The sequence below is a fragment of the Meriones unguiculatus genome, chromosome 19, assembly GCF_030254825.1.
Source record: "Meriones unguiculatus strain TT.TT164.6M chromosome 19, Bangor_MerUng_6.1, whole genome shotgun sequence".
NCBI classification, from domain to species: Eukaryota; Metazoa; Chordata; class Mammalia; order Rodentia; family Muridae; genus Meriones; species Meriones unguiculatus.
This window is the reverse complement of record NC_083366.1, coordinates 36,488,302-36,501,516: the sequence shown is the minus strand read 5'-3', so window position 1 is coordinate 36,501,516 and position 13,215 is coordinate 36,488,302. Positions and strand designations below refer to the sequence as shown.

The following is a 13,215-nucleotide window of genomic DNA, read 5'->3' as shown; positions in this document are numbered from 1 at the left end:
TTTTTCAAAGATCCTAAAAATTAGCATATAAATTCTAGGGAACATTTTTTTTTCCTAGGGAACTTTTTAAAGATTAAGATGCTCCCTAAGGAATGATTGAAATCACATTGGGTTCACCAGTCTCCTAATTTTCAAATGCAGAAAGCTATGCTCATCTCTCCCTCCTGAGCCTAAATTATGAAAGCACTCAACCTTGCACATCAGGCTAGCTTTCTAAAAATAATGCTGTAATCACAGCTACCTTTCCTTGATACATACCACATACTGGAATAAATGCCAGGCACATATCTTATTAAACCCTCAAACAATCCTCTGAGGTAGATGTCATTACCATCCTTTGTATAGATGAGAAAAGCTGAGGCTTAGAGAATTTTAGAAATTGATCAAATTTACAAGATTATAAGTATTAGGGTCTGAACTCAAATCCATGGCTGCCTAGTTCAAATTTTCCAAACGTTTCAATGAAACTTAATTGAATATAACGATAAAAATAGTTCCTATTGCCTCCCATTTTCTCATCCACATTCCGCATTTTGATTCTACTTAAGAGAACCACATGGGTGTATGTGGTATCTTCCACTATGACAGCTCTTTTGGTCATCAGGCGCAACAGGAGGATGCAAAGAGCACTATGTCATTGTCATGATCACTATTAGTTCAGCAATGTGGACCAGTGACACACATTTTTCTAGTAGGTTTTTCAGGCTGAGAAACACTAAACACTTTCAGGTATTTTTCTAGGGGAACACCTTATCATTAAATATATGAGTTTTATTTCTCTCACAAATGAAACAGTATGCTGAGGCTTCCAATGTTTTATGGATCAAAACAAGTAAAATAAGTTCTCAGATGCCTTACCGTTGTCCACAAGTCCCAGGGCAACGTCTAAAAGCAAACAAAGAAAAGCACCATGAGTAAAAGTCCTTACAGTTAGTGATAAGTATAAAGAGGCTAGGGATGGTGGTGACACCATGAGCCCTGTATGCATCTAGAGCATCACTCTTCCATAGCCTCACTTTTGGTAACAGAAACACTCCACTTCTGTTACCTACTTTGGTGGACACTCGTCACATGTAGCTGTTATGAACTTGAAATGTGCTAGTCTAACAGAACCAATATTTAAATTTCATATAATTTTTTGAGTTTAGCCACATGTGAATACTCCGAGAACAGCAGGGATATGACCAATCTGCCTTTTGCTCTTTAGAGGAACTTGTTTGGTGCTACGTGTGATGTACAATGACTGCTTTTCTTCAATATACAAACATCATTTAAAAAAAATGTTCTCCAACATTATCATATATTGAGGAAATGGAGACTTTAATTTTTAAGTAATGTGTTTCTCTCTCCCTAATACTTCAAGAATATATATTATGACCACTTTGATAGCAAACAGACTCTTAAAATGCCATTGTCCAATATGCTGGGTTAGAGATCACACAGATTAATGGACAATATTGCACAATAGGAAGTACCCATTAAAACCTATTGATGGCATGCCTTACATGCATTTACGACTGATATTTCCTTATAAAGCTTGCCAAACCACGAAGGAATCCGGATAGTTAGAGCAATTTGCATTGAGGGTGAGGACAATGGAAGAGACCTTCCTTTCTTTCTGAGACAGAAAATTGCTACTAAAGCCACATTGCTTTATACTTAAGCCTCTGTGACTCAGGCTGCATTTACACACTTGTTTTGACTCACTAAAGGTAAACAGAAAGCTAGGAAGACATTTATTTTAAGTGAGTTTCTAGAGGATGCAGCTGCCGTCTACACAACCTGTGCCATAGAAAGCCAGGTCCTACAGTGTGAACTGATGTTTCTTATACAGTCGGGCCTTCTCTGTAGCTTTGGTTAGCACCAATCAGAGAAGAGGGAAGACAGGAGACAAAGGCTCCTTTGAAAACCACACTTATTTGTATCTGCGGATGCCTCTGTTTCTGATACACATTTTCTGACTATCCTGACGTTTTCTCTATATCCCTTTGATAAAAACAGATAATAAAAGCGATAAAACACAAGTCTCCGCAAATTTCTCCTAAGGAAGAAGCAATAGAACATATGGTGTTTAATCACTCCTTGGGAACATGAAAGGCTGTTCTAGCTTGTGTGAGCACTACAGAGATCATGAGATAAGCTGTTCCTGGCAGCTAGAATATTAGCTGACAACAAGGCCATGGTGGTAGGTAAAGGAGATGGCTTTGAGTGAAGGGGAAAGAACATCTCAGAACGTAATAGATTCGTGTGGTCACTTTCAACCTGACTTGCTCCTTAGAAGGGTGATCCAAATATGTAGACGTCAGGGCCACTCCTTTAGTTAAGCCACCAGATAAGCTAGAATCACTTTCTCCTTGGCAGGAAGGAAGATCACAGAGACACAGAGCCTGTCCTAATTGTGGTAATTTACGTACATCATGAATCTCCTAGAAGAGATTAGAGACGGCCTCCTAACTAAGAGATCATCTTTATTTACAAAGCACCTGTAAGGCTGGTTGTATTTGATTGCTAGATTATTACTTTAGATTACTTCTCTCATTTAAAACAAGTAGACCTTCAGAAGCCAAGTCAGCCCAGCAAAGCATAGATTAGCTAGAAAACTGTCCACACTGAGCAGTTTGCATTCTTCAGGAGTTAGCTATAATGATTCAAGTCATCAAGACTGAATTTTGGAATACATCTTAGTGTTAATTTGTAGTATATTCTAGAATATACTAGAATATCTTGGATATTCTGAAAGTCAAATGTGTCCCTGCTGCCCCTAGGACATACAATGTCAATACTGCTGATTTGTGTTTTGTTTTGAGACACTGAAACGCAGGCTGGCTGCTGACTTTCAATCCTCCTATTGCTTCTTCCTGAGCAGTGAGTGGGATTAAAGATCTCTACCACCACAGTTTATTGTTTCATCACATTTCGTGTAGACCTCCTTCCATTAAAACGGACAATAATACAGTAATTACTCCAAAAGCATCAATATCCACAGCTGTACACAGCCAATGCAGGCATCCTTCTAACAGAGGATCTTATCACATTAACAGCCGGAAGAGGAGAGAGTGAGGAAGTGATTAGCAAGAATAAGCACAAGAAACAAAGCATTCCACATCCACCCGTGATCAGCAGCCAGGACACAGCTGTGCAAGATGGACACAAGTGTGGCTTCCAGTGCAGAAGCATCCAGACTGCAAGCATGTTTCTGTGCGACATGGTCTGATGGTTACTCAAACACACCCTGACTTGCAAAATATGAGGAAAAAAGTAGGGAAAACAGCAAACCAAAAGAGCTTTATTTAGGAAAACCATAAGGTGTATTATCAGAGTGTGCACTCCTCTGAGGGTGAGGAAGGCACTGATAACTACTCCGTGAGATGCAAGTCTGAGGCAAACAGCTTTGTGGAAAGAAAAGGCTAATGGAATAAAGAAGAGTAAAATATTTGGTACTAATAAAGTTTCATTTTTATACTTTACAAATAGGAAATATTGTCAACCAGAAAGAAAGGTGGATAATCATCAGTTGAAAGACACAGGGATCACCAGTTAACTAACAAAGCATAATTGCTAAGCTTTGTCATCCCTAAACATCCCACACTCACTTTATACCTGAGACATGGGTGAGTGTGTCGCCACAGCGGAACCTGCAGGAGCCACCTCGGGCTTGAAAGGGTCAAAGTCCAGATCCAGCAAAGTCTCCTCCTTCTTCACCTCCAGGACTTCGTTCTGTTAAGACAGATGGATAGGAGTTCATGGAACGGGCCAGGTGGAATGCATCTTTGAGATGCCCGGGGTATGTCAGCACTTCATGCAATGCAGTGATAAAGTCTGGCCACACATAACCCATCTCCCTGGACCATCCCCCAGGCTAGATTTCCCACGGAGGAGAGGTATTGGAAGGACACACTGCTAAAAAAGTAATCTTCTTTTCGGTTATCTCAAAGTATGGAAATCAGAAAATTGCACAGGTCAAAACAATGAATGGCACATGACTATAAAAAATACAAGAATGCACTGAGATTTGAACCGGTTGGTTTAACCCATTGCAGTGGTGCCCATCTATGATGTTAAAACCTAGGGAAACACTGCTGCCCATCTCATCTCCCTCATCCTACCCATGGTTCCCATGAGAAGACTGAAGACGAACGTGTCCCAGATGACCAAGGGTGTGAACGCTTGGTCCCCAACGGCTGGCACTCGTTCGGAAGATGATGGGAACTTTATGTGGAAGTGTTAGAAGAAAGTTTTGACATTTTCTTGCCTGCTCCCTCCCTATCCTCTCTCTTCTTCCAAACTGTGGACTCAAGGTGACCAGCCACCTGGAGTTCCCGCTGCCATTCCCTCTCTATCGTGATGAACTGAGCCCCAAGAGAAAAACTGAAATGCACCCTGATTTCAGTTGCTTCTCATAAGGAATTATTATTCCATTCCTAGATTTAGTTAAATGATCCATTATATCCCTTGTGTGTGCGTGTGTGTGTGTGTGTGTGTGTGTGTGTGTTTAAGAATGGCAGGTAAAAAGGAAGAAGACAGAGAGTGCTGCACCAGTGAGCATTTGCCACAACATGAGCCCTCCCATCCTGTAATATTTTTAGTTGGAAAGCAGGTAAACAACTGAGAACAGAATGAAAGTCTCTTTAATAATACTATACGGCTATGTAAAACACTGGCATCTATTCACCTGTAGCAACAGGACACAGGAAAATAGCATGGGCTTGAAGTTGGTTTAACCTGAGCTCAAGCTACAAAGTAAAGGGCAGAGCTGAAACAAGGTCTCCATCAACTGTACCACAGTGACAGGAATTGGGGGCAGTTTCACACAGGCAAATAACACGGTTTTGATATTTGGTATGTTTCTTTTTTGAACGGGTTTTTTTTTATGTGTAAATATTGAAAGGTCACATCAATGGGCAATGTGCTACATAAAGTTGATGTGTTTGCAGAAAGATTTTGAAAAATAGGAATTGTTTTCATTACTGGTAAAAGAAACAAACTTCAGAATACAGAAATGAAAGAACAGCTGGAAGGTTGTGACTTTAACATCCACATTTGTTGTGTAGGAAAGCTGCCTGTGTTCCGGTCTGTGGGCCCCTTTTTTAAATGAGTAATGCATTCTTATTATCTAGGTTAAAACTTTATATTTGCTAAACTATTTTTAATATTTAGGGATAGATATTTTATCATATTCTTGTATGTTATTTTTAATTAAGTCAAACTTAAAACATATTATTTACTTCAATATGTGTTTCTTTTGTTATGTTTTTAATTATGCATATTTTTAATTAGGCTTTCATAAATGTCTTTTAAATCAAGTATATTTTGACCATAATCATCCCAACATGTTACTTCTTCTATCCCCTCATAGTACCCTTTCTTTTCATAGACAGTTTGCTTCTTCTTTTCATGTCTTTAATATTTGTCACCATAGCTTTTTTCTGTGTTATATGTGTTATATACATTTATATATAATGTATGTTTATATATATTTATATATATGCCCCAAAATATGTGTCATATGTTATATGTATGCTTCAATATTAATCTTTAGCTTTCTAGCTTTTCAGCATGATTATTTCTCATATGTTTTTAAAATTTTGTAGACATTCTTTTTTCCCCCAAAATACTTCTTTTGTTAATAATTTAAATCCTCAAACTAAATACAATGTCCTTTGTAAAGAGGGTATATATAGTGGCAGGAGGGTTCTAGGAGTTGAAGAGGGAATGTTGGAGATGGCTATCATTAAAATATATTATATAAATGTGTGAAAAGGAATAAACTATATATATTTTACAATTCTGACAATGCCCCATACAGCATTTTGGAGAATGTTTGCCTACCAAAGTATCATGTTTCCAGTGTAGCAAACAAAGTAACAACAAGCAAGCTGTTTGCTTTTGTTGGACATGAATTGGTTAATAAGACCTAGAAGCCTATTTAGGCAGCACCAGCAAAACAGCTCTGAGCCTGTGTGATGGCTAAGTACAACTGGGAAATATCTGTCACTGTCTATTAAATCCAGAACCCTATGGTAATGTGCTAAAGCATCGAATGAAAGAATTTTACCCTCCTTCTTAACTTTTTGATTTCTTTCCCTTCTTCCCCCTTTCCCTCTTCTCCTCCTGGTCATCCTCCACTTTGTCCTCCTCCTTTTCATCTTCCTTCACTTTCTTCTCTATTCTCATTAGCCTGAATTTTTTTTCTCATCATTAATTATAATGCTTTCCTGAACAAATTTGAAATTCCAATCTTAGCGGATTATAGACTAGAAGCTGCTGGGTCTATTATAAAAATTATCAGCGGTCCTAAACTGTAAATCCTGTGAACTACAAAAAAATGACACTAATCATCTGGCAGCTGGCAACTCCTACAGCAAAAGCTCAGGGAACAGTGTAGAAGGCAAGATGGAAAGACGGTAAGAGCCAGAGAACCGAGAAGACTGTTTTCGGGACATGGCAAGCATGTTGAACCAAAACTCTCAATAGCTATGGATATCTGCACAAGACATTAGCAGTTAGCCTTCCATTGAGCATGAAAAGGGGGCTCACAAAGTTTTCATCCTTAGATGAAAAGCTACAGAGAGTCAATAGCTACTGAGGAGGAGTCAGGTTTTTTTCAGGCAGGAGCTCCCTGGTATAGTGCTAAGGAAGCCCTGTATCTAAGCACATGCAACCAACACTACTTATACACAGCACAAAAGAAGAGAATATGAATTTGAGTAGCGAATAGGGGAATATGGGAAAGTTGGCGGGATAGATATGACCAGTATATAAAATTCTCAAAAACAAACAAAAAAATGAAGTGTACTAGACAGGTGATACTCTAGGCAGTTGGCATGTGCCAACATCAAACAATGTTAATATAATTCAATAAAGTCTTTGACAATGGTACAATTATGTCCTTTAAAAGGTGGCAGTTCTCCAGACTGTATTTTGTCTGCATCATTTAATATAATCCCTATAAAAAGTAGAAGGAGCATGGTGTCATGTGTTCACTTGGGAGTAAAAGAATTGGTTGAACAAGGTCATCCATTGTTCTGGGTTCTCCAGACACACTGGAAAGAGCAGGCAGCTGTTGTCAAGTCCTCTGGACCCCAGCCTTTTTCCAGACTGCTGCTGGGACTCTGTATCATTCATGTCTTTCAGATAGAGGCCACAAAAGTTCCCTGGGGAATGGTTTGCCATACAAGATTGGGACACAAGAACATGACTGTAATCTGCCCCTTGAGACTAATGAGTCACTTTAGGGATGCTTGGATGCAAACAGAGAGAACAAAGATTAATTAATTCAGATTCTTTGAACATCATTCTTAATTTGCACAAAATGAATGCAATATAACCTCTTAGAATGTTCATGAGTAATAAAGACAATAAGTGCGCTCTATATAGAATATATGAACAACTGAAGCTGATATCATTACTGTTAATGACACATCTGTGACTACATAAAATCATTGTAATTATATGTTCATAATAGTCATTTGACTGCCTGTAAGTGTGTATCCTGTTTCTATAGACTTAACTTGTATCATTTTTACTCTTTTAATCCCAAGGTCATTCTTGAAGGCAGTCACATTATACAAGATTTTGATAAAGTTATAAAAACAAAAAAATAAGACTGTCACAAGAATGTTGCTCATATTTACATTTCAAGTACTCAAATTTTATATGAAGAAACAGAGTATCTTAAAAAACATAAAAATACTACCTTGTAAAGTCTGCAATGAATAGCATGTGTAGCAGTGAATTACTGGAAGTTTTTGCCCTAAGACTAATATAAGCATGCCCCCTTTGTCATTTCTATTCAACATTATAATGAAGATAGAAGCCAACAAAATAAAGCAAGAAAAAGAAAGCCATGTTATCATAGTTAGAAGGAAGGAAGAATAAAACTGTGTTTATTTATAGAAAGCTATGATATATGAAGAAAATGAAACAAATTTCATAAAACACTGTAGGAACTAATAGTTTTCAAGGCTGCATGATACAGCATTCATACATAAAATTAGTTGTATTTACATATAATATTAACAATAATAAACTGAAATTTTAAAGTATTATTTATAATGTACTGAAGTATCAAATACTTCAGAACACATCAAGCAAATAATGTCTAATAAGTAAATATGCAAACTATAAGAGAAGGCACAGTGAAACCAGAAAATACCTTAAGAGAGAGATACACTGAATTTATGAGTTAGAAAAATCAGAATTTAGAGTATCACTCATTATCAACGAGTAACTATACTTAGGTTCAAAAATGTCATCCCAACACCTAAAAGGTTTGTCTATCTGAAGCTTGAAAGTATCATCTTCTTTGGCAGTAGTGTATTATTAACAACCATACAATTATACTCACCTTATCCATTCTACTGGTGGTTTCTTAGGTGTACACACAGGCCAAAACTTAGTAGTACATTTAAAATATGTGCATCTTATTGTATGTTAACACATGTAGGCATGTTATTGTACAATTCAAATGCTGATTTCTGTACCCCCTACATCTGGTTGATTCTGAGACTCTCCTGTGCCAAAGATGTATAAGCACTGCTCCTCAATTGTTCCCTGATATGCCAACAAGCAGCTTACAGCCAATCACTGAATATGAGAGAGTGTAGGGCTAGACTTCCTGTTACCCAGGGGAGGACTTAAAAGAGAGTAGGGGGATTCAGCCACAGGCAGAGGTCCGAGTGATATCAGCAGAAAGGAGCTGGAACAAAAGCCACAAAGTTCCAGTATCTCTGGGATGTATGCCAGGAGAAAGACAGATGAGCTTCGAAGATTAAGAGTAGGATAATAACTGCTTGTTATTACCCTACTAGTTGTTGTGCTGTGGAGCTTACTAAAATAATATAATGGAGTCTCAATTATTTGGGTGATAACCAGGTTAAGAGAGAAACTGAGAAACAAGCACAATTTTATAAAAATAACTTTAACAAACACACAACACACTGACTAATGAAAAGAACCACCAGTAGGAAGAGTTACCTCTGTCATGTCACACCCTCACAATGAAATCATCCTGCTGTCTATAAGGATGAGATCAAGTCAAACTGACATGAGATTATGTTACCGTATTGCAGCAAAATTTTCAAAAGATTACAAACCAATAAAAATCATTAAATTTCAAAACCATATTTTGTTTCACTATTTAAAGAGAAAAATCTGTGTTAATTACGTGTCCTTTTAGCATGTGAAGTCTTCAATCATATGAAGTACCAGGTATTGCAATGTACTTCCAAGCTAGACCCCAGAACTTTACATATGCATATACGTGCATACATATTGTTAAATCATAGCACAGTGTTTTAATAAGCCAGGCCAAATGGGGGCACTGGCATTACTTCTTCTAGACATTGTTTTCCTCTTTTGTTCTTTCAACATATTTTAAGAATGTTTACTATATCCCAAGGTTAAATGGGAAGTGTAGGTCAGAGAAGATTAGGCCAATTAGGAGTTATTAGGCCAATCAGAGCTTTTACTTAACAAAAGAGTTGATAATTTCTAACAATGAGAGAAGTTGTAGCATTTCATCAATACCTATGAGCAAGCAGCGGCTGAGGAAATCTATCTTCAAGACGGGAAATGTATAAAGAGAGTGCTACAGATGTATTACAAATAACCTGAACATTGGCATTAACGACAGCAACTGAGAGGATTTAAATAGTCACAATCTTAGAATGGAGCAATTTTTACCCATTAAAAAATAATGTTATAAAGTGCTTTCCCTACAGCATTTATTGTCACGTCTGTTTCACATTCCTACACACGTAGGAACCCAGCAGTGTCCTAGTAAGTTGGCACAGAATGAACTCAACACTTTAGGGAACCAATTTCCTAGTTATTTTGTTTTTGTTTTCTCAGAAGCCAGAGGAACAACTGCGCACTCCTTCTGGGATCCGTACATCATGGCATTTCTGCAGCGCCTTCGTTACGTTATGACTAAGTGTGAAAGCCGACAGTGACGGACAGGGCAAGAAAGACGGATGGCTACTTTGCTTAGAATGAGCTCCTGTCATGACTGGTGGATTGATAGAGAAATAAACTGGTTGTGTGAAGCGGCCTCAGTATGGGAAGGCGGCTGCTGAGTAAATTGCCCCCTCTGACTAACATGGCATTTAACCTATGTAACCCCATTGGACATGACAAGAAAATGTTACTGATATGTACAGTTCAAGTAATTAAGCATCATGTATAGAAAAAAACAAAAAAACTTGCTCTGTCCCAAGAATCCCTAAGGAAGGCTCTGGTGGGAGATAAGAATAGATTTGAAATCAAGTCTTTAAGGTAAACTAGAAAGCGGTTTAAATCATTTTCTGAAGATAAATGAGAGAGAGAGAGAGGACTAGAATCCTATATGAGTGTACCTATATGTTGTGTGTATCCATGTGATTATTTTTGTTGTACCTATTAAGATCTTAATTATATGCAAAGATTTGCTTCCCAGGGATATATCTTTTAAATCTTCATTTCTTAAAATATTTTACCAAACCTGTTCCTAAAGGACAAGTTCTGGGACCATTAGAGAAGCAGCTTAAAGAAAAGTAAATTGGCGCTTTTTGTTGTAGCATGTTTCAGAGCCTTGAGCATGCTGGCATGAGCTATAATAAATAGAAACTTGATAAAGATCCTCCTAGTCTCATAGGACCCCCAACCTGAGTCCCTTTTTTCATAGCACATGATAAAATTAGTGCTTTTTAAAGAATACGCTTTGCTATTCTATTCAAATACTAGTGTTATACTGGCATGACACAATATTATATAAGTAACTGACCACTTGGAGTCCCACTCCAAGAGAGAGAAACCATCCTAACACCACTAAAGTAGCCAAGAACCCGAGACTAGATAGTTCATGGGCCCTATGGAGAAAACCCACTGCTATTATTCTGCAAAAGGAACACAACAATTAAATGACTCCTAATGACATATTGGTACACCCATGGATCACTGACTCATTCAACTATCATCAGAGATGCTTTTTTTCCTGCAGTAGATGGTAATTAACCCAGATCCACAAAATTTCAGCATGGAAAGGGAAGGTGTTAAGAAGTTCCACCCCTAACTGAGGAGCAACTGGTAATGGACAGCTTCAGCTTTGGGGAGAGGGAGAGCCAGTTTTCCTTTCCACATTTTAGGAGAAGGTCACGCACCCAAGAATATATGGGCAGCATAAAGTAGAGCTGATGAGGAAGAAGAAGGAGGAGGAGGGGTGGAAGAGGACAAGAAGGAAGAGGGGAAGAGGAAGAGGAGAAAGTCGTCGCCACTGAGTGAGGTGGGTGGGCAAGGATGCGGATGTTGGAGGAATCAGGGAAGGGGTGAATATTATCAAAATATACAGTAGGAAATTCTCAAAGAAGTAATAAAAATTAAAACATAATGAAGGATTTGTGCACAGGGCTGTATTTTACAGTTTAAGTTCTTGGGAGAGACTATCAGGAAAGAGTGAGCCCATCCTTTGGCAGTTTATTTTTGGGAACAAAAATTTGGGAATTCAGGGAAAGCATTTGGGTCTGACATTCCATGGTGTTCCTATAAGCAAAGTAAGAAAAATAAAGCATTTGCTACAGAAAATTCTGAGTTATGGTTAAGCGTTGGGCCATTAGAGGGCCCTGCAGGCTTAGTGGATTTTTATTCTCAGTCCCAAGGGCACAGTTGGGAAAGTGTTGCTGCTGAGGCGACTTTTCCATCAGACAGGATAGGTTTTGCTTCTAACATTTGCAGCATCTGGCCAGGATTAACACAAGTGTTTTTCTTTCCCATTAAATGCATGATAAAAATAGCCATCAGCAGACATAAACTATCTTCTAAATGTAGGATGACTCACTTAGCAAAAAACCGAGGCAACACTGAAAAGAGTCACTTTGCATTAATGTAGGGGGAAATCTGTACAGATGATCCTGCGCTTTCCAGGTTTCAGTACTTGCAATTACTATTTCATTTTTCATCAAGAGTTGCTCTTTCCTCTACTACCCGTTCATCTGTGCACTGCCCAAGACATTATTACCCAGATTTTACAATCCATTAGCTTATAGTGTACACGCCAACATACAGTCCTCTCAATGCAGCTAATATGATAGGCACACAACACGGAAGTGTTCAAAAATCCTACATGAAACCCTTGAAACAAGACTGCATCACACACCCTTGGCTTGGCGGGACAGCTCCATAAATAGAAGCTGTTAATTCCCCGTAGCAGCCAGCTCACCGCCACTGATTTGGACCATGCAGACTCCCAACTGATCAAAACGGCAGCTCTCGGAGTGAGACCTGCTGGATATGTGCTAAAGCGGCACACACGCTGCTTGCAGCAAGAAAGACAATCAGCTGAGAAAATGTTTTAAATACTACGGCAGCTTCTGTCTACCTGAAACAAAACTACATTTTCCTCCCTCACTCAAAAGCCCAAAATGACAAACTGCAACCTAAATCCCATTTCACTTCTTTCCACAACTTGGTGTGAAACCAGGGGCCGTTCAGTGAATTGGAAGCACTGGATTTCATACTCTGTGATCCAGCTATTGGAGCCAAGGAGCCTCTCAGGTAAAAACAAACGAACAAACACACAAACAAAACCAGAACTCCTTTTCTTTCTCCCTTTTAAACTAAAAGAAAACAGGTTAAATGACAAGGAATTTCCCCCACCCTCAACGGACTGCTATAAGTCTCTGGTGGGTACTAATTTCAAATTCAGCTGACAGACAAATGAATGTGGCACATAATCCATCATGTCATGGTGGAGAGGTTTCCATGAGGTCCTACAGAAAGTGGTACCCAGCCAGGTGAGCAGCTCTACCTGTAAGCTATGAGGCTTCCATCCTGGAGGACACCCTCTCCCTTCTAACCAACCCTGCTTCCCACCTCTTTCAATGACACCAGCAAGAGTTAATGCTCCCAGAAGTACTTAAGGACTCTTCTGACCTCTGTAATTTTCAAAAGTACCTTGGCTCTCCCTCTCCCCGCCATGAGGGTCCTTGTAGGGGAGCCAGAAAACTTCAAATAAAAACACTTAAAAAGAAAGAACACTTCAGGACCTCATCTCGACTTCAGAACTACTCTGTGTCACCTTCTTGCCACTTAAGGAGCCTCATCTTTTAGATAGGGATGTCCTCAACTAAGTACACAGGCTTCTAGAGGACTAAAGCCCATAATTGTGTTGGAATTGAGAGGGGGCGATGGATGGACACTGGTTAAAGCAACTGAGCAAGGACAAGCCATGCTAAAATACGT

At 38.7% G+C, this 13,215-nt stretch overlaps 1 protein-coding gene across 2 annotated transcripts in view; it reads right to left on the bottom strand.

The window, feature by feature from the left end:
* The window catches only part of Amph (amphiphysin), a 203,236-nt gene that overhangs the window by 36,957 nt on the left and 153,064 nt on the right, over nucleotides 1–13,215 (bottom strand). For both annotated transcript variants that reach the window (XM_021658839.2, XM_021658840.2), the window contains exons 12-13: nucleotides 3,601–3,717; nucleotides 859–885 (exon numbers count right to left, since the gene is read on the bottom strand). In XM_021658839.2, coding sequence (XP_021514514.1) covers nucleotides 859–885; nucleotides 3,601–3,717 — 144 coding nt within the window. The remainder of the gene's footprint in view (nucleotides 1–858; nucleotides 886–3,600; nucleotides 3,718–13,215) is intronic.